This window comes from Diachasma alloeum, unplaced genomic scaffold, assembly GCF_001412515.2.
Source record: "Diachasma alloeum isolate Michigan unplaced genomic scaffold, Dall2.0 Dall_scaffold_00178, whole genome shotgun sequence".
Taxonomy (NCBI): Eukaryota; Metazoa; Arthropoda; class Insecta; order Hymenoptera; family Braconidae; genus Diachasma; species Diachasma alloeum.
Window position 1 is genome coordinate 2,927,690 of NW_021680344.1, and position 23,989 is coordinate 2,951,678.

The 23,989-nt window shown below is 42.5% G+C and overlaps 2 protein-coding genes across 2 annotated transcripts in view; one reads left to right on the forward strand and one right to left on the reverse strand.

Annotated features, from left to right (window-relative positions):
• Positions 1-22,836, reverse strand: part of LOC107039102 (protein unc-80 homolog) — a 32,087-nt gene extending 9,251 nt beyond the window's left edge. The window contains exons 1-29 of the mRNA XM_029126227.1: positions 22,755-22,836; positions 22,543-22,663; positions 22,402-22,450; positions 22,027-22,053; positions 21,907-21,927; positions 21,021-21,166; positions 20,770-20,926; positions 18,927-19,427; positions 18,706-18,839; positions 16,377-17,013; positions 16,102-16,250; positions 15,681-15,710; positions 14,507-14,636; positions 13,693-13,884; positions 13,106-13,616; positions 12,765-12,877; positions 12,233-12,682; positions 11,958-12,159; positions 11,300-11,438; positions 11,118-11,227; positions 10,643-11,049; positions 10,424-10,559; positions 9,711-9,977; positions 9,372-9,611; positions 8,383-8,872; positions 5,735-7,245; positions 4,007-4,311; positions 3,494-3,919; positions 775-2,908 (exon numbers count right to left, since the gene is read on the reverse strand). Of these exons, the coding sequence (XP_028982060.1) occupies positions 775-2,908; positions 3,494-3,919; positions 4,007-4,311; positions 5,735-7,245; positions 8,383-8,872; positions 9,372-9,611; positions 9,711-9,977; positions 10,424-10,559; positions 10,643-11,049; positions 11,118-11,227; positions 11,300-11,438; positions 11,958-12,159; positions 12,233-12,682; positions 12,765-12,877; positions 13,106-13,616; positions 13,693-13,884; positions 14,507-14,636; positions 15,681-15,710; positions 16,102-16,250; positions 16,377-17,013; positions 18,706-18,839; positions 18,927-19,427; positions 20,770-20,926; positions 21,021-21,166; positions 21,907-21,927; positions 22,027-22,053; positions 22,402-22,450; positions 22,543-22,628 (9,700 nt within the window). The 5' untranslated portion in view covers positions 22,629-22,663; positions 22,755-22,836. The remainder of the gene's footprint in view (positions 1-774; positions 2,909-3,493; positions 3,920-4,006; positions 4,312-5,734; positions 7,246-8,382; positions 8,873-9,371; positions 9,612-9,710; positions 9,978-10,423; positions 10,560-10,642; positions 11,050-11,117; positions 11,228-11,299; positions 11,439-11,957; positions 12,160-12,232; positions 12,683-12,764; positions 12,878-13,105; positions 13,617-13,692; positions 13,885-14,506; positions 14,637-15,680; positions 15,711-16,101; positions 16,251-16,376; positions 17,014-18,705; positions 18,840-18,926; positions 19,428-20,769; positions 20,927-21,020; positions 21,167-21,906; positions 21,928-22,026; positions 22,054-22,401; positions 22,451-22,542; positions 22,664-22,754) is intronic.
• A 560-nt stretch (positions 22,837-23,396) lies between these two features.
• Positions 23,397-23,989, forward strand: part of LOC107038419 — a 2,224-nt gene continuing 1,631 nt past the window's right edge. The window contains exon 1 of the mRNA XM_029126176.1: positions 23,397-23,418. Within this exon, the coding sequence (XP_028982009.1) occupies positions 23,397-23,418 (22 nt within the window). The remainder of the gene's footprint in view (positions 23,419-23,989) is intronic.

A 23,989-nucleotide genomic window follows, 5' to 3' on the forward strand; every position in this document is an offset into this window, starting at 1 on the left:
AACTAGCAAATGTTTTTTATTAGCTCGCAATTTTCTTCAAAACTACTTCAATGAGGAAAAAAATAAAAATTTGGAATATCTATACATGAGGGGCTAATTGATCGGATCTGAAAACTAAGGTCTGACGTTGAAATTTATAGATGGCACTATTAATCAACCATGATAATCCGCGAGATTCGAATTATTGTTGAAAATAATTTGAATAGCTCTGAAAATTAAAAATCTACCGATTATCCAAAATTTGGAGAGGGCTGCTCGTGCCGTTCGTTAACTTCCATATGACCCCCATATTCCTCTCATGATCTTTATTTGGACCCCCATTCTGATCCTTAATTTTGAAGTCTTAAGTTCGAGTACCAAATTTTCATCACCAGAAGTCTATTTGGATTTTAATAATACAGAGAGAGCCCCATATGAACCCTATGGCCCTCATTCTGACCCTCATTTTGACCCCCATGACCCTTATTCTAACCCTCATTTTGACCCCTATTCTGATTCTTGTGACTCTTAATATGACCCTCGCAACCCTTATTCTGACCCTTTATTTCTGAGCGTTAATTTTGGAGTCGTAATTTCGATCACCAAATTTTCATCCCCAAAAGTCGATTTGGAATTTTATAATACAGAAAAAAAAATTCAACGGTCACGGCACCATATCGTAAAATCTCAGATCTGTTTATTTCTAAAGTTTCGGAATAACCTTTCGGTGTACCCTTTCGCCCGATCTCCTCACCTCACGCCCTCCAAAAAGCCAAAGAAATTCCCAAAACATACCTCTGGGAGCAGGCCCCCCATTGCCCGCACCCGTCGAAGCGTGACTCTGCACAGAAGACTTGGTAGTACTACTCGAATTGACGGAATGATGAACGGATTGCGGCAGCGACTGAAGAGTCGTCGAGTGTGAGCCCGGCGTCTCCGCAGGTGTCCTATTGATGTGCACCCTCGACCCGAGATCCCCAGTCAATAGATCAATCAGCAGTGACGGCCTCTGCGTCCTCGACTGTCCTTCATTGGTACTCGGCGCATTAGGATGCATATCCACAACACTTCTCTTCGGTTCCGGCTGCATCTCATCGAACTTCCTGTCCTCAATCTCCTCCTTCAAATCCCTCAACTCGTGCAACAAATCCCCCAACAGGGTGCCACGTGACTTGGGAAACACCACGGTCTCCCCATTGATCTTTGCCCTGATGGAGCTCTGCATATTCCGTTCATGCTCGGAAATCGGTGGCTGTCCTATCTTATGGACGATGAACGGCAGCATCTGGATGTAGAGAGCTGTTCTGTGGGTCACTACGAATTCCAGAAAATTCCACAGATGAATGGAGGCCTCATTCCTCCTATTCAACTGTCGCATTGTCCTCAAGATCTTGGTCCACTCGGTCCTCATCTCCGTCTCGAAGCAGATGGTCATGATCTTCAGGGCTAGAAAGGCCACACGATAAAGCGACAGCGATAACTTGGTCGAAGTCTTCGGATCTCTTGCTGTGAACGTCAAGCTGCCAGCTCGCAGGTCAGCAGTTGCTTTCAAATTCTGGGCGGTGAGGGGTGCTATTTTCGTGCTGGTAGGCCACAGAGTATTGAGAACAGCGACGAGAGCGAATTTCAGATCAGCCTGCCTCAGTTTCGACACATCTTTCCGCCCAGTTCCCACGCGCAGGAAGAGAGGTATCAGAAGATTCAACAGCACATTCTCAGTTCTAATCTGCGAAGCGAACATTGAGTTGCCACCGCAGACGTTCTCCAAGGTGTAGCCCTCACCCAAAGAGATGACGTGAAGAGCGATCAGTCGTAGGACAGTTGAGCAGAAGTGTTGCGGAGGAATCTTGCTCATAAGTGCTGCAGTCGCGGCAGACGTCACTTCCACCTGTCCCATGTCGCCGACGATGAGGGCCTGGCAGGTCGACAGAAGAGTCTTCAGATACTGAAAGTGCGCGATGTAAGGGTACTTCGAGAGCGTCTCGTAGACACCCTTAAGCAGATCGCTTGCCGCCTCCCAGTCTGTGTTCCTTCTCACAGAAGCTTTCTTGTAGATCTTGCTGAAGGTCTTGTCCAGCCTTCGCAAGATCACCGTGAGAGCTGGCCTCATGTCGTCGTTGGACCACTCCGTCGACGGCAGAAGATCGTTCATGTACCTGCGCAGACCCCTGCAGCCCATCGTGTCTGGGTCGTAGGGGGAGATCTTGAGGAGACTGTGCGCTATGTCCGCTAGTCTCACGTGGCACTTGGAGTCCAGCAGCTCTATCGTCTTGCCGTCTTGGGACTTCTTGTTCAGCTCCACCAGTCGCACCGAACACCTCGCCACGAACTCTCCCACCATGTTGAGGAGGGTGTCCCGAGGCCTTCGGAATTCGTTCTTGTGAGACGTCTCAGAGTCCTCGCTGTCTCGGTCGTAGAGGTTCCTGGCCTTCGTGTGCTCCAGGTACTTCGTCGTGTGCGTCTCCTCCTCGAAGTCGAAACCCGGGGAGTACGGACCCTTCCCGTAGTTCCGCTGGCTTGATCCTTTGTGCTCAGGACTCGACTTCTGCGGGCCATTGTAGTACTTGGTCAGGGTTTCGGAATTATTCACGAGTGTTCGAACAGCTATTGCCAACTGATTTATTATCTCCTTCTCCGTCTTTCCTTCACGATTGTACGTGGGCGACTGAATTTGCTGAACATAGCACGGCAATATTGCTTCCAAAATTATCAACATCTGCTGACCCCTTGTGGAATCAGCTGCATACGCTATCACCATGACGCAGAGGGATATGCAGTCCAGTACAGTGACCATCTCGTTCTCGTCGTGGTAACAAAAATCAATAGCTTTCAGGGGTTTTTCTTCTTTCACAAGTTCACCAATGTTGAGGGGATCCGGTGATGGAGTTTCTAAACTCAATAACAAGTTGAAGAGACACGTCGAGGGTACCTGTGGAAAAGTTTAATGTTTGATTGGCTTTGAAATTATTTAAGATGGGAAATTCAATTGTAATTTTCGATGAGGTGAATGAGGGGATAAGTCGGTTTAGTAGATGTTTGAGGTTGGGGGGGGGGGGGGGGGGGCAGATTTGGAGGGCCGCCGAAAAGTTGGGTTGACTCCGAAAGATTTGAGTTTTAGCTTGAAAAAAAATTCTAGTGGCTTCAAGCGAAAGTATCAAGGTCGGTTGATGAATTAGATAATGTGTTGTGTAATGATGTTGTTTTTAATGTACACTGCTGACGTCAAAGCTTTTTTCGACGAGGTTTAATGATTCTTTTGTGGAAGTTTAAACTAAATAATCATTATAAACGTCAAAAACGTGAAAAAATATTGGAATTAAATGTTCAGCAAATTGAAATACCTTAGTTTCTTTATTTCTAACTGAAGAGTAACTCTACTTCAATACAATAAAATATAAAGTAAGTTTAAAAGTGAACTCAAAATGCAAACGTCCGTTGCTGACTCGTAATTTTTGCGCAATTAGATTATTCAATAATATTTGTACAGTAATCGGGGACAACAAAAATAATGTACCTTGTGGGCCTCTCCGTGAGTGCTCGTCTCGTCAGTATCCAAAATAGTGGAGACACTCCCAAACATCTGTAGAATAAATGGCTTACGATTCATCATGTAAAACTGCTTAACAGCATACTCTACGGTAGTAGTAACAAGTTTATTCGTTTGATGTGTTGCGTATAATTGCAATAGCGATGGCATTATCAGTAAATAACCGTTCGTTGAAAATATGTTTTTGAAATTGTGCGCTGCGTTGATGTACGTCGCTACAACGTAACGAAGGATACATGAGTCTTCGCTGTGTAGCACGAGGGCTCCATTCAATACATTGAGGAATAGATGAATATCACCTGAATAGGCAAAATTACCGGCCATTGCCTCGAACATTCGGGCGATCAGACGTACCCACATGAATTTGTGCATTACATCCAATCCCAGTAATTCCTGATGGAGGGAGTCAAATCTTTCAGTTTCAATGGAAACAATTTTATATGAAGTTTCGGAAAGATAAATTGACGTAAAATAACTTACCCTTCCAATTTCACCACCCTTGTATAAATCAAGATCTGCCTCGAGTGCTTTTCTCGGGAAGGATGGTAACTTCATAAGTTCCTCGTGCAAAAATACGACTCTCTGAACTACCATATCGACATTTTTTAAAATAGCCCACGTAAGCAATGTTTTTCCAATTTCAACGAATTTGTGAACTAACTCCTGCCTCTGTAGGGCATTGAAGGCATCTTCTGGTTTCATATGGACAAGCTCGAGTTGTGGATACTGTGATCTCTTGAAAAAATAGTAATCGCGTACGTAGGATGAAGGATTATGAATTTGATCTGGAAAAAATCAATTAAAACGGCTTCATTTCGATGATTTACCAAATTACATCACATGCACACGAAAAATTGTCTGAAATTAAGACACTTTGTCTTCTTTTTTAAGACGTTAGAGTCCTAAATTGTATCTTGAATTGAGACAAAAAAATGTCTTCTTTCAAGACATTCGAAATTTCAGTCGCATTTTTGTGTCTAATGTCTTGAATTAAAACAACTTGAAGACATTACACGGAAAGAATATAGAATTATTTTTTCCTGTGGGAACATAGTAATTCTTAATATGAGAAGTAGAATGCAGAACCATATGTACCACACCCGAAAATTTACGATTCAACATAGTAATTTTTAAAATAAATGAAAAACTACGACTGACAAAACTAAAATGTGATGGAGTCCGTTGAAAAAATTACTGTTGAACTTAGTAAAAATTGAGAGACGATATAGTAGTAAATGATAGAATAAAAGTTGAATTTCCAATTGACACGAGTAAAATTTAGGAGGATAAACATGAATTTTTACTTCGTCAGTTAACCAAATATTCCCTCCCCCCTTTCGAAATGAATATTCGCGGAAGAGGACGAGGGAGAGCAGGATTTTTTGAATAACCGCAGGGAAAAACCATATTTAGTCTTCTTTATCATCCTGGAAAATTATTATCAATAATTTTGTTCCACATATATTCATTCTGAAAAAGAGGAGGCGGGACAGGAAAAATTGAACTTTTTAGAATTATAGAGTCCGCCAGCTGGGCCATTGCGTGATCGACGGAGGGAGGAAATTCCAAGAATTGAAAACAATCGACGCTCTCGTCGTCCGCTGGAGTTTTTACTAGTCAACACAGTAATTTCTGCTATTTCCTCGAGTAAAATGTAGCAGGCGCGAGACTATAAACTAAAGTTTTGAATCGTAAGAAGAAATTACAATTTAACATAGTAAAAATTCATAGGATTTGAGTAATTTTTCGTCGTTCAATAGTTAAAATTGGTAGAAAAATAAAGCGTTTTTAATACTTTTGAAAATTATTTTTTCGTCCGTGCATTTTATACTGATTTGTCCGTTAAAAAATACAATATTGAATCGGAAAAAAAAATGAAATTCACATCGGGAACGTACCATGTTCACACAGCAATTATTAATTTTATATTCTCCCCGTGTACTTTCTGCAGCGTTCAAAATCATACATTTCAAGGAACTCCAGGGGGTGAAAACTTTCTCATTACCCGGCCCCCGAAATATCCGTTGCCCCACGACTCTCAGGTATTCACCATCTCAACATACAATTCAAAAACTTTTTCCTCCACTCTAAAACCCAACCCCTCCCGCATCACCCCAAGTGCTCCATTGAAACCCAGTACTCTCCAGTGTTTCCCCCGGAACTTCCTCGAGATACCCGAAAAAAATAATCCAAGTGCAAGCAACTCACGTGTTTTATAATCAACAAGAAAGTACTCCTTATGCTTCTGCTCCTCGATCCCGAAGAAATCCAGGCTCTCCCTGAGAATCTGACAGAACTGCGTGTCCTCTTGCACAGGAAACTGCGATGGAATGCCCCCAGCATCGGGATCCTGTGGCCCATGCACAATGATCTTCTTCGCTGACGGAACATTAGCCGTCAGTAAGATGGACGCATCGCACTGCTCCTTCCTCAGAATCTGCTTCAAATCCTTAAACATAATCCCGTGAACACTGTGCACTACCATCCAGAGAATGGACAACGCCGTTCCGATGAGTTTCTGTCCCTCTTCATGCGGCGATCTCACATAGAACATCACATAACCGATGATGTAATTGTAAAGAGCGAAGGCCGCTTGCTGCGGCAATTTGGGGACAAATCTTATCAGATGTCTCAGGATCTTGAACATCAATTCCTGCTTATCCCTGGTGAGTCTCTCGAGAACATAGCGCAGGAAGAGTGCGCTGTCCTCAACGAGACAGCTCCATATCACTTGATAAGCCACTTCATAAACAGCATTTCCATCGTCCGAGACAGCAGCATCGTCGAGAAGATTGATTATCTGGACAATGGCGGAGCACAAAGACGAAGGAAACAGGGACAAAGCCGACTGACTGTGATGAGACGTGTTGCGGGGGACAGCCTCCCCCGCCTCGTCGTCCACATCCTCGTGATCATCTCCGACGGGACTGGGCTCATAAGCCGCCTGCACGGTTATAGGAATTGTTGTTATGAGAAAGCTCTCTCGCTCCTCGCGCTTCTTATCGTCCTGCTCTTGAAGGGCCTTCTTTATCGCCTCAGTCTGCTGCTTCTTCCGGGTTTTGGTCGCCGTTACGACGGATCTGTGACGCTCTTGGTTTATCGTCACTTCTTCGACTTTGGTTTTACCCTGGGGCATCCAGGGTGGGTCGACCACTGGGAGGGACTCTATTCCGATTTTCGGGGAGGGAAGGGTGAACTCGATGCCCGGGGGTGGAACTTTGAAGGTCAGGTGCGCCATTTCTTCCATTCTCGGCCAGACCTGATACCTGAGCTTCCAGAGGACTTGGAATCGGAGGATTGCGTTGATGCGGATGGCCGGGGATGTGTGCTGGAGACCCTGGTGCATTATCTCGCTAGCTTGGTTTGGGGCGCGCACTGCGGAGACTATAAATAGGGACGCCGCGGAGGCCGCCACTTCCTGGTTGGGCTCTAGGAGAAGCTCCCAGGCGACTGGGAGGACCTCCGCGAAGAGATCGTCAGGCATGACCACAGCACCTTTGACGAGGGTCGCCAGGGGGGCATGAAATGCAGTTTTCACCTGCTTCGTTATGTATTTGAGGATGGCCGGGGGCTCGTGGTTCGAATCGTCGTCGTCTTCCGAGGAGAATTTCTTGAAGGAGTCTCGGCCCCGGTCCGAGTCCTGATCCAGGTCCTTCGAGGAGTCTCGATTGCCACCTGTGAGGCGACCCGACTGCGAGCCCTCCAGACTTTTGTCGATTCTGGGGGGAATGGGATCCTCATATTTTATAACTCATGAGGATGAGGAGGGCTCTAGGAATTCATCCCAGACAACTTACAAGCACTAGCTACAGTGGAATCCATACAGAAAATATATATTCTGAAAATTATATATTTTATATATGGAATTGACCTGATTTATACATAAAAGTTATATAAAATATATATGAAACATATATAAATTTATATTTTATATAACTATACGCAAGTCAACTGTCTATTTCAACTCAATTGTCAGAGTTGAAAAGCAGAGTTCGCGGCAGAGATGTCAGACAAGATGTGAATGTTTTTTTGGGCCCGAATGAAAGAGCGAGTCTCGAAATGGCGTGCAAATGATTCTAAGGATGATTTTTTAATCGGGGGAAACTCCTAGTGTGCACTAACGGAGGTGAACAGTTATCCGAGTGGAAATTCTGTTCAGGTCTCGATCAGAAATTGATCAAGTCCGATCCTAAATTCTGATCAGGCATGTTACGCCTCTGCCTTATGTTTTTCCACTAGGGTATGGAAGTTAGGAAGGTAGAGTTGCCAGATTGGGCGATTTGCCGCCAAAGGGGGAAATTTCGAAGTTCCATGGGCCTCAACATAGAGGCGTTGGCAATTTGGCGATAATTTGGCGAATTCATAATGTTTAGGGCCCGAGGGAAAACATATTATATTATATTTGAAATAATATTTGAAAAATGTTGATCACTAGCGAAGAGACCTCTCAAATATCTGGAAACCCTGATGGAAGTTCCACTGTAGTTGTAAAGGGTGGGTTCTGTCAGATGCTCTACGTTTCGAGATAAAACTTCAGAAAAAATTACGCGGCAAAACGTAAAATTGATACGAAATCCTCTCTCGGGAATTTTGACGTAAAGTTGTGGTCAGCGATTGCATGATGATAACAACGCCGAACGCTCAACATTCTGCTAATTCGATGGGTCACGCACTTCATGCATTTTCTTACTCCAAACGAAAATATGAAAAAAAATGGGACGAAGCTGTCACGGGATGCGTTTGTGGGAGAACATCCCGGGATGAATTAACCGGATACCAAACGAGCTTTTGCGTTTCTTAACACTTCCACTAAATTACTGTTCGACCAATTTTGAAAGGATCTTTTCATCACTTACTTGAACTTCCTTCCGACGCTGTCTTTTCTCCGAACCGGTGAAACCTGCGCACTAGTCTGATCAGACACCTTCCGCCCTCTCTTATCCTTCTTCCCATCGTCCTTCTTATCCGCATCGAAGTCAAAGGTACTCGTTCCATTGATAACCCCAAACTCTTCGCCGTAAACCTTTCTCACAGACTTGATGAGCCTCCCGCAGGCCCTGATCTGCCTGCGATGGCAGTAAGGATGACAGAAGTTCTGGTGTGAGCAGTAGAAGTTGAAAGAGCCTGCTGTCTGCGCGAGCACCCTCATCCAGGGAAAGTTCTTGTTGGTCTCGTCTGTGTCGTTGGAGTCACTTGGGCTCTCCGGTGGCTGATCATCACTGAGAATGCCAGGTGACTCTTCACCACTTACTTCGCCGCAGTACCCCGGCTCGGAGGTGTCACTGCGATCCGACAGCGAACTGACTTTTCGCTTCGACTGGATGGAATCGGCGCGTCTCACAGCATCTATCGATCGAACAACTCAATAGAAGTGAACAAAAGGAAGGAATCATTATCCCTGGGGGTACTACTGAAGAAACTCCCAAATCCTTTGAAATTTCATCGTCAGGGGTCTCTGTTGACCTTGAACGTCTTCGAATTATACACCAGCTCCTCAAAAATGTAACATTCAAATTTAAAATTAACAATGGTAAAGGTAGTTAAGAACCCACATCAACGAAAACTGGAACCTAAATCTATGTTATAGTTTGAAGACTAAGTTCAGAATAACTAAATCATCTGGGATGAAATTTCAATGATCCATTGAATCCTCGGTTCTATAGACTACCAAAGAACGTGCGTGATACATCAACTAGAGGCACCAGATAAGCTACAGGGAGGAAAATGAAGTGCGCAAATGACTGAATGACGATGAAACAATTGTCGATGAATAGTTGAGAGAGCACGTCAAAGATAGCACACTTAATTTTCACCACCCCCAGACAACGGCAATGACAAAACTTACAAGCTTCACACTCCATATCTTTGCCTTCCTTAGTACCCCGACGTAACTTTAAACTACGTCTTTTGAATGATCCTGTATTTCCAGCTGTTCCACGTCTCAGTAGAAATGGCCTGGCTGTCTGTTGCTGTACTTTCTTCTTGTCCCGATCGAAAGCCTCCTCCCCCTGTATTGTCACCGTTGACTTGCTGCTACCCTCGGACTCGTTGTCAGGCTCATGAAGCACAAAGCTGATCTTTCGTTCTGAACGAAAGTCGAGGGCGATTGAGTCAGATGTTTGATGATTGATGATGGGATTTGCACAATTCCAATGGCCTTTCTCGATAGACTCCCTCAACTCACCAGTCTCACGATCGCCGGCGATCGATTGAAGACTCTGAGCTGATGTCTGTGAGTGTCCCATCGATGACAGGGCCATGCTCCAGCGACGATTAGCGTCACGGGAGTACATCCTCTCCCAGGGTGGTGGACGATCCTTCGTGGAGAGACGACTGGATTTTGGCAGGGTTTGGTAGGTTTCGCGGAGAAATGCCGTTATCTCCAGGAGGAGAATGCAGGCGACCATTCGGAGGGCGACGGGACACTGGGATCCGTAGGTGTTTATGCTTGCTGAAAGGTTTTTCGTTCAGTGCACGATGAGAATGTATATTAAAAATTACTGTGTGAATATAGTAAGCAAGGACCATACCGGAAAAACTTTGAAATAGGATTAATTTCAATCGAACGTTTGCAATGTGTCAAATCACTTAAAATCACATGAAATTACTTGAAACCAACAATCATTGTGTCATGATATTCAATAGTCAATAACCCCTCGAATTTTTCCAAGAGACTCCATCATATATTGATTTTCTCAGCCGTATTTTTCCGTTTGTTCTCAAAATTACTATGTTAAATAGTCAATTTTCGGGTGTAGTCGATTATTTTCTGCATTCTATTTCTCATATTAACAAGTACTACATTCCCACAGTAAAAAATAACTATATTCTTTCCGTGTGAAAAGAGCCATTTGGCCCGGAAGAGACTATCAAAACGAGTGCCTTAAGACGTCGTACCTTCATCTAAAAAATCTTCCTCTTCATCCTCTACCACCAGCTCCCTCTGCTTCGTCTCGTCCGACATCATGGCAATGACTTGCTCCACATTTTGTTTATCCTCATTCAGAAATTCCTCTAGCCTCGCACTAATTGCCTAGATAATCACCACAAGAAACCCTCCATTACTCCCCCGACTTCTCCATCAAATCATCATCCAATCATGTTCTTATAATTTACCTCAGCCCATTGATAAAAAAGTTTGCCAGCTGCCCGCTGAAGTATATGAGTCCGTCTGACCCCAGTCGGTACATTTCTACTGCTCATCGGAACCGAGGGCCTGAAAACCGGAAGATTTATCTTCATCCAAGTCGGCCAGTGGCCCTTGTTGCACTGGTGCACAAGGTGTGCACACTCTAGGAGTAAGGAAGCTCGCGACACCACCGGGGCGTACGGAAGATCAAGTACAGCTGCTATCAAGTGGTGATCTGGGACAGCGCCGGGCTGACAGGTCTCCAGTAAAAATGAAAATCTCCTCATTCCCTCGTAGACAGCTGATCTAGGAACTAGACGGCGTTCTTTGAGAACCACAAACTCGGATTCGCGGCAGGAGTCGCCGAGATCCATTGAATTTCTTCTACTAAAATCTGCAGAGAGAAGCACAGAAAGAAGCATTTCTCCGACAAATTGCTGGACTAGCAGTGTGACTACTCACAATTTCTAGGGACCTCTTCCATATTCTCTTTCTTACTCCTCTTTGTGAGACCAATTTTCACCAGTTGATCCTCCATTCGTCGTTTAGCTCTTTGCAACGTTTGACCGACTCTGAAATAACAGAACAGCATTCGGTATTGCTCGAGTAATTGTATTGATCAAAGTGAAGAGTCAAATGTTTACCCTCGCCCTGGACGAGTGACTCGATAATGCCCACGACGGAGACTAGGCTGTCTCCCAAAACTTCCTTCCGTAGGTGATTCGCTACTTTCGTGACTATCTGTTGAATCTGTCCTACCGTACTCTTTCCTAAACCAATTAACTAGAAGGAAAAACAAGTGTTATCACCGCAAATGTCCGTGGACTCAAGACAAAGCTCATCTAGCCCATTCCCTAGACAGTGTAGGGCGAAATGGACCAGGCGGGCAAAATGAACTTCTTTATTTTTTCATTTATGAAATTTCTTATTTCTTATGAAATTTTCGAGTATGACGATTGTGCATATTGCTTAACATAAAAGAATTATTATTGTCATTTAAAAATGCGTCCAATTATTGATTTGTTAATTTGATTATTCTGTTATTTTTACGTGCTATTTAGATCGAAAAAATATTGCTGTGAGTTTGGAAAATCGAAAATATTCTTTTCGCGATTTCTGAAATTTCCATTTATCTGAATTACTATGGAAATTACGGTTGTTCCTAATCACATTCCGATTGATTCTCATTGTTTTCCATAATATTTATAATGCTCCTTTTTACACTAAATGACAAATAGTTGATAAAATTATTATTAAAAAAAAGCGCTCAATTTTTTTCAGGACCATTTTGCCCTCCCCTACCTATTCCCCCCATTTGAAATCTCGTAGCTTTCTTTGACCTCCCCAAGCAAGCCTCCCCAATTCCCAAATTCCGTTCACTCTGTCTGGGCGTCAGAATATGATGCTTTTTCCTCAAATTCCCGAGAGGACTCTGACTAGCCTTCACAGTCTCCTCGCTCAACTCAGTCTCCAGCAGACTCTGCAATCCGAAAGCATCAGATTGCTAAACATAAAACGTAATAACGAGTCCGATCAAAATGATTCATAAATTTGGCTATTAGGTGGACTCGACATACCGCGCAGGTGGACGAAGTGCTACGTTTCTTGAAGAGGAACTTTCTTGCTCCCCTGTCATCCGCATAACAGGCCTCCCCCGCCAAATCAGCGTTGTCATCATAATCCGATTGATGAATGTGTCTAATTACCCTTGTAGTCCTTATGTTACTATTGCACCTTTTGTTAGGCCTGTCTGACGCATCTAGAATGCCACTCAGCGCTACCCGACGAAACACCCCGCCATGCATCTCTTTGACATACGTCACAAACTGCTTTATATCGCAGTAAATAGAAATATTTTCCTGGGTTTTGAGTTCCTTCGAGTTTGTGACGAAACGTGTCACTAATGTTTTGAATATACATCCTAAAATTTTATTCTCTATACTTCTCGATGAGTAACCTACGCCTCCATAGGAGGCAGTTGCTGACGCAGCAGTGGCCGAAGCTAACGCCGAGGCCGTTGCTGCTACCTGGAGAACCAAAATTTAGAAATTTATCATTTTTAGATGGTCAGACGATCCAGAATGACGAAAATATTGGACGGGTGCGTACCGACGCCGATGGGACTCCCAGGGGTGTCCCAGCGCCCAAACCAGCGCCGAAATTCGTGGCATAACCAGCCTGTGGCTGCACCTCGGGGGACTTATTGGCATTTCGTTTAAGATCTGAAAGCCAGGCATCCAAATTGATTAAAAATCTGAATCATGTAGTAAGGATATCCAAGTGAGACAGCCCTTGCGAACTATTTTTTTGATATTTTGTTCGTATTTCAATAAATCTCATGCAATCCCAAAAATTCGTCCTGCAAGATTGACTCAACCCCCCGAAAGTCCCACCAGGATATCCTTAAACCCTCGAGCTCCGCCAACAACCACCGAGCCCAAATTACTCACTAAGCGGTGATAATAACGAACTTGGATCAACACAGAAGCCCACATAGGCATGGAAAACCTCCAGGATCTCTGTGATCGGCTGTTCGCGCACCATATTGCGCAGCCATCTCGAGAACAGCCTCGAGCTGGCGCAATTCAACTTAGTGAGGATGGTCTGGGCCTGAGACCTGTAGAAATCGGCCTGAGGCCCGCGAATCCCATCGGCGCAGCCATGGGTACACCCCAGGTGCTTGATCACCCTGAGAACAGCATTCATCATCAGTGCATGGGAATTCCAGTTGCGCCCCTCGAGATCATTCCGAGGGTCTTGCTCATTCACTGGTGAATCGTATTTTCTGCTGGCTGTTTCTGCCTTCTCGTCGTTGGCCGAGCCCGCATTGCTCCCAGTTTCGTCCCTGATGCAGGCCTTCAGGACACCCATCTCTATCAAGAGCTCAATGAGGTTCAGAATGCTCTCGCAGACCCTAAGGGTGCAGCACGTGGTGTCCCGCAGGGAGACTGAATGGACAGCCTGAAAAATTTCAGACTTCAGTCGCTCTGAAATTGGTTGGAATCATTGGCTGGAGGTGAGGCATGAGGGGGACTACCTTCAGCAGCACCTGAAGATCGATGTCTCCTGTTTTCGTGATGTAACACGCGGATCCTGGCGCTTCCGGGATTTCGTCGCCAGTGTAGGTGATGTTTGAGTCAGTCTGGGATCTCGTCAGACTTGGCTTCCTCTCGGAACTTAATCTACTACCGTGGATGCTTATTGCATCCAATTGACTGTCTATTGACCCCTGAATCGTCCCAAAAAACAATCACTTTGGAGATCTAGATGTCCCTTCAAGGCTTTAAACTAAGTCTAGGAAAGGGTAGGGCAAAACAGACTCCCTTATTTTTTCATTTATGCAATTCTTTGAAATTTGAGTGAACCTGTCTCTTTGCGATAGTACCGGAGAGTGCATTCAGTGTCAGATATTCCTAAGATGGACTCATTATATGTACGAATTAATCTAGACGATTTTAAATTTGAGTGTGACGGTTACGCAGAATATTTAATATAAAAGAATTACTATTGTTATTTGAAAATACGTCCAATTATTGATTTGTTAATTTGATTATTCTGTTATTTTCACGTAATTTTTAGATGAAAAAAATCTTGCTGTGAGTTTGGAAGGTCATAAATATGCTTTCCCCAATTTCTGAAATTTCCATTTATCGGGATTACTATGGAAATTACGGTTGTTCCTAATCACATTCTTGTTGATTCTCATTGTGTTCCACAGCAGTTATCATGTTTATTTTCACAATAAATGACAAATAGTTGATAAAATTATAGTGAAAAAAAAGCACTCAATTTTATTCGGGGCGTCCATTTTGCCCTACCTTCCCCTACTTGTTTCGGTGGAAATATCTTACCTGACGTTTCAAATAATCTGGTGAAGGGGTTGGTGTGTGCTCAGTCACAGTGATTATAGGATTTTGTGCTGTACATGATTGACTATAAAATCTTCCCTGCTTCCTCTCAACTTTGGTATCACCGATGTAACTGAATAACCAGGAAGACATGATTAGAAATGATTTTTTATTACTCTATCTTGCTCATGCCATTCTGTTCCTATTCTGGTAGCAGTCAAGCAACTAATGCTCTTCTACGAGTCCTCTATAATCCTAGAACCAATTGTCTTCGGAGTGATAAGCTAATGGCATTCGTGAGGCTACTCAAGGTTGTCTGACCGTTTAGTGAATTTTTCACTGATCGTGACCGATCGTTAGTTTTTCAGTGATGTAGCTTGTGCTGTTCTAGGGGTTTATTCATGTTTAGCTTTTTTTTATGCTATTGGATTAATTTTTGCTTAATGTGGAGGGCTAATCAGTGCGTGCGTCTGGAGTGAAGCCGTAAGTAAAAGGCAATCAAGGAGGCAGTGAGAATTCACTCGAGGATATCCGAGTTTGTGTCCGGGTCTTCTATCGTTCACGAAAAAATTTTTTTGGTGAACTTCAACAACTCATTAATTAATTTCGAATTCTTAATAACGAAATTACGTGAAATTTCAACGAGAAAAAAAATTCCAAGGAATTCACAGGGAGTTTCACCCAAAAATGTTTAACAGTGTTATCTATAAAAAGTAACCAGCTTGAACCTCTAATTCAATAAATTCAGTCAATTTTCAATAACATCTAGATGGTGAGGGCATAGTTATATACATTTGGAAACAATCCCGTAATCATTTGTCTCTTGATAATCGATCGATGTCTCATCTAGAAGTTGCGTCCGCAATAGTCTACAATTTGTTGTTAAATGTGGCCCATCAAAAAAATTGACGAGCATTTTTCAAAAACTAAACAAATTTATCGAATGAAATTGAAAAATCTTTTGTGAATTTCAATTAATAAGTTGTTAAAGTTCAACGACTAGTTGGTGAAATTCACCAAATAATTTTCTCCGTGTTCATTTACTGAATATTAATTATCAGTCGTTGATGATCTGTTATCTCCGCTAATGAGCAATGACTGACCTGGATATCCTCGATGATAAACGAAAAATCATAAGATCATTCGCTTCGCTGATGATTTCAATGTGATTACTTACCCACCCGCGGCGAGTTCGTTAATCAAGCAGCTGAGTTTTCGAGATGAAAGGGGACGAACGAGATAGAGAAAAGAGACACACACATAGATAGAAGTTACGCACAGTTCATACGAGTTAATAAATCTTGATTTATGTGGAAATGAGAGTTAATATCGCAGTAGGTGACAATATTCATCGTTAATCATCAAAGAATTACCCCTTTAGCTCAATTGTGTAAACCTCAACCATCGAATTACTCAATCGTAGACTCGAAAATCGTTAGAATAATCTTTAGTATTCGTTATTTAACCAAACATTGAGAGTTATCAACCAACTTCTTAGCTAAGACTATAGTATTACAGATAGATGACTACGTCCAATCAAAAATGAAACCAAAATATGAAGAGATGAGCGAAAAGGAAATTATTGAAGTCCTACATACCTAAGGCTTGGCATGCTCTTTCCCTTGATCAAGTTCGACGGATACTGCATGCGATCTACGTCACGCTCGTCAAAAATCCTGGACGAGGTTGATGCCTGTCTCGCCAGGTGATCGTCGCCGGTGTCAAGACTTCTGTGAGACTCGTGTTGCTGGAGACCAAGAAGGAGAAAAGGATTTGTGGAAAGTCATCTTTATCTTGGGCACAATGTCTCTTCAGCTGTTCTGCATCATCTATCAACAAGATTGTCCATCGACTAGGGGGTGACAACTATTACCTGATCGATTAAATCCTTAGGCTCGTCTTGGCCAATCTTCTCCAACGCCTTCTCCGACTTGGAGAGCAATTTCGTCTCGACAAACGCCTTGAGATCAGCCATCTTCATCCTCTTCTTGGTCTTCTCACTGGCCCTTCTCACGTGGCTGCCCTCCCCCTCCTGGGACTTGGTGGCGGTGTACGGAAGATCGGCGATTGTGGCTAGATCAGACATGGTCGACGGCTCCCTGCCGTCGGGAATCTCAATGAATCCCTTCATCTCCTCCCTCTTCTTGCTCTCTGGACTCTGATAAATGGAAACCTCGATCTTGGGGATGGGGAGGGAGTTGCTTCGTCTCCTCGGCATTTGCTGGTGGGAGCACTCTTCGTTGATCTGTCTCAGCCGCTGGTAGAGGAACTGCAGGGCCCAGTAGATTCCTTCCTCCTGCCACTGGGACACGAAGAGACATCTCATCACTGCTACATCGAGGAATGTAGCGGCGCGGACGTCGGCTGCTGGACCCCGACTCCGCGACTGAATTGGGGCCTCTGGGGGTGATGGCTCTTGGGGGCCTGAGGGTACGCTTCTGGATTTGGAGCTGTCTGGGGCCGAATCGCGGTCTTTGTCCTCTTTATCTTCTTTCGGTTTGTCGTGCAGCCTGGGTGATATCAAAGATTTCATTATTGATGCTCATTCAGTAGTGAACAGAGATCATAACTAAATTTGCATGACCTTATGAACTTAGAGGATATGATTGCTGTGCATTGAGAGAAAAAATTAGCTCTGCCGAAAAATTATAAGTTCTCCTGAAGAGATCTTTTATCGCGTTGGATGAATTTACTTGTTATGGACGAAAAAGAAAGTGTCCACCAAAACATGATAATTTTCGTAGTCGTAATTGTTCTCATGAGACATTTATATGTCGTTCGGGTAAATACAGTCGTTCTACAGAGAATTCAGTAGCGAAGTGGTAAAACGGTTTAAGTCGACTTATCTCCCAGTTGAGTTTTTGAAGAATATTTCCGAATCTAAGAAAAATACCGAAATTTTCGTAAATACCTTTGTTGTATCTCTCAATCGGCTCTACAAAAAAGAGCCGATTTTTGTTTATAACAAAAATTTTGGTATCTCCCTTAAGTTCCGAGATATTCATTGAAAACCGGCCAATAGTCAGAATTGACTTGGACCGTTTTACCACTTCGCTACTGAATTATATGAGCCTCCGGTTTTATCAAGTGAATGTTATTAAGTAGTGTATATCTTTGTCCAATAAACACTTATAATTTCCATGGAACAAATGATAATTTCAAGAGGAAACTATAATTTTCTTGCCGATAACTGTGTTATTGACAGAACTAAATAATTTCGAGGGGACAGTTTTTTTTGGGAAAAAAATATTCTTTCCTCGTCAGTATATTTTTTCTATGGTATAAACCTATGGAATTCTCTCGGAATAAATAATTATCGTACAATAGATTATATTTTTTCCTACCAACAGTTCGAATTCTTCTAGGGATATTTCTGATAATCACGACGAAAAGTTAATTTTCGTAAAAGATTAAATTTCTTTCTATCGAATTGGTCAATTTCCCGCAAGTAAATCTGTTTCACTCTATTAAATATTCTCACGTGGCAGAGCTAATCTTTTCGGACATGAACATGTGTCTTTAATCAATTTTCAGACATAGATTTCTTCGCAGTAATTTTAAATGAAAGAAGTGGATACACAATTTTTTGTCATAGCCTTTGTTGTCCACTGAAACCACACTGTTAGAACGAAATTGAGATTTCATTGACATTCGCATTGAAAGGGTCAAATTGAATGCGATTTAAGGGAGAAAAAGTCATAAAATTTCAGATGCACAAAATTATGAAGAACTTTCAATTGAAAATTACAATGTTAATGAAATTAATTCAAAATTCAAGAAGATATTTACGGGAATTTTCTTCATTTCTACTAATTTTCAGGGAATAATTAAGCTGAAAGTCACAGTTCTCATGATTTGTGCCATGAAATTTTGAATTTTCAAAAGCGAAATTCCCCGAAATTTCCGTAAAACTAAACGTTTAGTCAAAGAATTAGACTTCAGTAGCGAATCGGTAAACCGGGTTAAGTAAATTTTGATTATTAGCCAGTTTTTGACGAATATCTCAGAACCTGAAAGAGATAGAAAAATTTTTGTCATCACCTTTTTCGTAGAGCCAATTGAGGGTTATGAAAAAGATCATGAGGAAAATTTTGCTGTCTCTCTTAGATTCCGAGATATGTATCAAAAACTGACCAAAGGTAAAAATCGACTTGACCCGTTTTACCGCTTCGCTACTGAATTCTTGAAATGCGCATAATCACCCAAGTTTCAATGTTGTTTTCCCATCCGACTTATTATCTCCTCCGGAGCCGGTCGTTATTTGCTCAATCGTAACAGTTGATTTTGAAGAACTACTCGATCTGCCCATGGCTACGTGGAAAATGCTGGCGCCCTCCTGAGAAAATCAGAGTACAATTTGACTAACATCCTAAGATTGCCTTCAACCAAGAATGCCTCTGATATTTCATGAAAGCTCGCTCACCGAGAATATCGTAAAAACTTCTTTAACCCCGTCCATAGCCTTTTCGGACTCGGTGAGGGACGGGAGCCTGAATATAACCACATGCTCGTCCTCAGTGCTGGAGCTCTCCTCCGGTATTGTCTCAGGAAAGACCGTGTCTTTTGGTGAGGACACCCAGTTGCTCTCCTCCTCTCCTTTCGCAGAAGATGGTACATTTTGTTCTGAAAAACATATGCTGACTGTCTGACTCGGCGGGCTGTCAGTCTCCCGGAAGTCCTCGCTCTTCTGCTTCCGGATTCCTACGAAGACATCGCTTGGCGCCTGCTGTCTGCCCGTCCTCGAGGAGTTCCACCAGATGGATCTTGGCTTAGGTCTGCAGTGAGCAGTGAAACACGAACTCTCGGGGTGTCTGTATTCACTCATCGGCTGCCAAATCTTGACGCCATTCTCCAGTCGCAGATTTGTCTTGAAGTCGATGTCCTTGAGGTGATTGCTGAGTGGTGCGAAAAGGTATACAAAGAGCTGGAAGATCCATTTGAAGGATAAGTGTTCGTCTTTGAAACTGAAGGATGTGATTTGCATTGGAGTTACGGAAATTATGTGATTAGTTCTACTTGGGCTCCCTCATTAAGGATATTCAAGTACTTAGACTATTTGGGTTGCTTCCGAAGGGAAGCTTTGTAATCGCTCAAATTCAAGTTGTGGATTTGTTGTGTTATACCGACCCTGTGCGATCCAAAAAATCCGAAAATGCAATTGTCGACCTCGTCCATACGTGCGTGTATGTGTGTACGTATGTAACAAAGTTTTTCTTCAATTGTTCGCTAATGGATGGATGGAATTGAATCTTTTTTGTCAAATGTAAGTATTGTTCAGCCCTATCAATCGTCATTAATTAAAATTTAATTCATCGATTAGTTTTTTTAATTTTCGATTTTGTTCGAAAATCGGTTGTCTCATGATAACAAAAAAAATGTTCTGAATTGATTGAATGATAGCTTAAAAAATTTGTTTGGATGTCCTTTTGACCATGTTCGAAGATGAAGGCGATAATAATAATCGTCATTTTGACTTATTTGAAAATTAGCAAAAATTTTGTATTTTTTGAAAATCAGAATGCCGGGGACATATTTGAATATCATGCTTCAAATGAATTCAATCATAGCTTAAAATGTTTGTTTTCATGCCATTATGTAAGAGTTAAAAGATGATTAGGATGGCTATATTGGTTGATTTGATTTTTATGATGATTGTTAAAAATTTCGAATTTTTCATGAATATCCGTGAAAGTGAGCTTTTTGATGATTTCTTCAAATGTGATGTTTCAAATTCATTCAAGTATGTATAAATAGAATTTTTCTATTTACATTTTATCGAAGGGCTGAGGGGAGAGATAGAACCGTAGAAAAAACAATCGGTTGTAAAGAAGGAAGGGATAATAAGAATAATGATGATGATAAGATTCAACTAAACTGAAAATCTGACAAAATTAGTTGAAAATAAATCTTATTCAATTTAATGAAATGAAATAAACAATGAATTCCTTCTATCATGTATAATTATACATGATAGAAGGAAATGATGTGCAAAATAAACATTCGAAAGTATATCGCTCATTGATTAGCAAAAATAACTATACTGTATGCAATGCAAGAGCAATTTTCCACTTGTTTTCAAATTTTCCTTACGAAATTAAATTGACAAATTTGATGATTAAAAATGGTTGAATCTACAATGTGGTCTATACCAAACTATAGAAGATACTTGAATATTCTTCAGATAGTGAGGGAGAGCCTTTTTTAAAACATCACCAGCTCCGAAAGCCCCCAAAAACTTCAAAAAATGATCCCAAAACGATAATTACCGTGATGGTAGGTACAGAATAAAAATAGTAGAATGGATTATTATGAGTTCCCATGTCGGAATCATTCTCGGCGCACTCCTCAGCAGCGTCAAGTAGAAACCAATGTAGAATGTAGAGCAGAGTTGTCTCCATCGGTCCAATATTCTGCACATCCTTTCTGCAATAATCAACGAAAAAGAACTATCACCAAAACCGCACTTCACCCATAAACACAACAGCTGTGTCTCGGAAAATTTCATCGACATGGACACCTGTTGTGCAGAAGATTGGCCGCCGAATGGAGAACATAGGGAAGGGCTGTCTGGATCAATCGCCACCGTGGGACATTGCTCAGAATCTCGGTTAAGGAGGGCGTCAGCTCGTTGTGAAGACTCTGGACGAGCACCTTCTCGAATGACTTGTAGAAAATACGTCGGTTATCACTCAAACATCATCAACAATGGGAAGCGATAATACACTAGGAGAAAGAATTAGCTCTGCCGAAAAACTATATGCTCCACGTGAGATTATTTGAGGGAGTGGAACAGATTTACTTGCAGGAAATTGACCAATTCGATAGAAAGAAATTTAATATCTTTCATGAAAATTAAATTTTTGTCGTGATCATCAGAAATATCCCTAGAAGAACTCGAACTGTTGGCAGGAAAAAATATAATCTATTGTACGACAATTATTTCATCTGAAGAGAACTCCATTGGTTTATACCATAGAAAGAATACATTGACGAGGAAAGAATATTTTTTTACCAAAAAAAAATTGCCCCTCGAAATTTTTTAGATCTGCCAATACCATAATTTTCGGCAAGAACATTGTAGTTTCCTCTTGAAATTATCATTTGTTCCATGAAAATTATAAGTGTTTATTGGACAAAGATATACACTACTCAATAACATTCACTTGATACAACCGAAGCCTCATATAATTCTTTGTAGAACGAATATATTCACCCGAAAGACATAAAAATGTCTCACGAGAACAATTACTACCACGAAAATTATCATGTTTTGGTGGAGACTTTCATTTTTGTCCACGAGTAAATTGATTCAACACGACAAAAGATCTCTTCAGGGCAACACATAATTTTTCGGCAGCACAAATTTTTTCCCTTCTTACAGTCGAGAGCTTTACTGTACTTACAGTGCTAGCCTCTTTCATTTCCTGCAGCCATCGTGAAAAAGAAAAAACCACGAATTATTCCGATTAAAAATAGTGCATTCAGGAGAGAGTATCAAAGCCTTTCTCCGAAATTTCACTTACGTGATGACCAGGAGCCCGTTGACAAAACTATCCGCCAATCGCCGCATGAAAGAATGCACCCCATTAGCCACATCTCCCCAAATGACTCACAACAACCACAATAAAATATAACGAAACAATAGAATCTCTTGAATTAGACTTCTATTCATCCAAGTACAAACAATCACAATTAGCCGATCAACTCCCGTCCCTCGATATCCGGATTCTCCGTTATCGACTATTTCCCATTGTTCACACAGTATTATACCTGGTAATACTGTGGGCCATTTGTCCATTGGACATTACACAGTCTCAATACCAATTCATTCATGCACATCCCTTTGAAATGTCACCACCGGACACGAGATGATGTTACAATAATCTTCGAAAGCTTACCATGCACGACGCCTCGTGGAGTTTGCCAAGCTTGGCCCTCGTGAAAGGTCTGAAAGAGCATAACAAAGGTCTCCATAAACCCCAAACAATCCTTCAAATACTTCACAACTATTATCTCGTTTTGCGTTTTAGGTTACTTGCCTCATCTGACGCCAGAGGTAGAGCTGGATGGGAATGGGCAGAGCCTGCTCAAGCAGGCTCCCATCAACGGACCGTCTCTTGTCCATCCTGACGATGTCGTCAGTATCATTAACTATAAATACTGCAAAACAAACGAAATAAACCCCATTCGTTAAATCATTACCCGGAGTTTGAGTGAAACCCTCAGAATGCGCCCGAAAAATTGGCCTTACCCAAACGAGCAGCAACGACTCGACGCGGGCAAGCCAGGGTAATACCTCGACTCCAGCTCCATGGTGACTCCTCGCGGTTGACTGTCACTCTTCATCACTGTTTTAATGCCATCATGACATCACCAAAACATCATCATCACCCAATCACCTGATAACCACACTCAGCGGTCCTTAGCTTTTCATAACTCAGCTTGTCTGGTGCTCGACAAGTGTAACCAAACTATCAATTAACAAAATCGACACGTTATTGGTGCACGAACGATGGACTTAGCCAGTGATAACTCATCACAATACACTGGTGTTGAGCCAAAAAGCCGCCAACCGACAACTGATTTTTCATTCCAAAGGGACTCGCCAAATCCACGTAATAGCCAGATGACAACTGCGAGATTATTCGAGTGACCAATTTTTTACTCGACGAATGTTGGTGAGAAATCACGTGCGACACTCGGCCTAGTGGCACACTTCTTTCGGCATTTTGGGGGGTGATTGAAAGCGCATGAGTCGGCGGTGGAGTCGGTGGTGTGAGAGGAAGATGCAGGAGACAACTCCAGACGGGGGGATATGCCTGGTGCAAGCACTGGTGGTGGATGAAAATGAAAATGAAAAGTGTCACCACTGCTGAGGGGGATTGTCAAGACTATGGGGCTTCTGGCTGATGGTGGTATTGGCGATGAGACTTTGGAGTGCGCGCGCGACTCTCTCGCTCCTCTTTTAATACCCTTTTTTCCACTGTTTAGGGCTTTATTTTTTTTAAGGAGGGGTTGAGGGGCGAGGGTGCAAATCCAATGCGCCGTCGTTCATCGATCAGACTGTGGAGTCTGCTGGACCAACCCTCGTGCCGGGTTTCGCTGGAACATTCAACCCCGCCGCACCTTCGTCTGGGGGNGGGGGGGGGGGTGGGCGTGCGCACGCATGAGGGAGAGATTTTATGGGGAGGGGGACAGTCGCCTGGGCAGATGCCGATAAATGCTGGGGTTGGAGGAGTCTCGAGGCGGGGGAGTGGAACAGCTGATTTCGGGGAATGTTTGGATTTATTTCGATATTTTGGGGAGAATTAAAATCCTTAAATCTGCACGCACGAAAGAATTTAATATAAAAACCTTAGCACCGACGGCGGTGGCTGTGTGGTTAGAGTGTGGGATTGGCGTGCGGGAGACCCGGGTTCGATTCCCGGCTACGGGGGCCAAAATTTGTGACACTCTAAATCTCACGGTTTCATTGTCGAGTGGGAA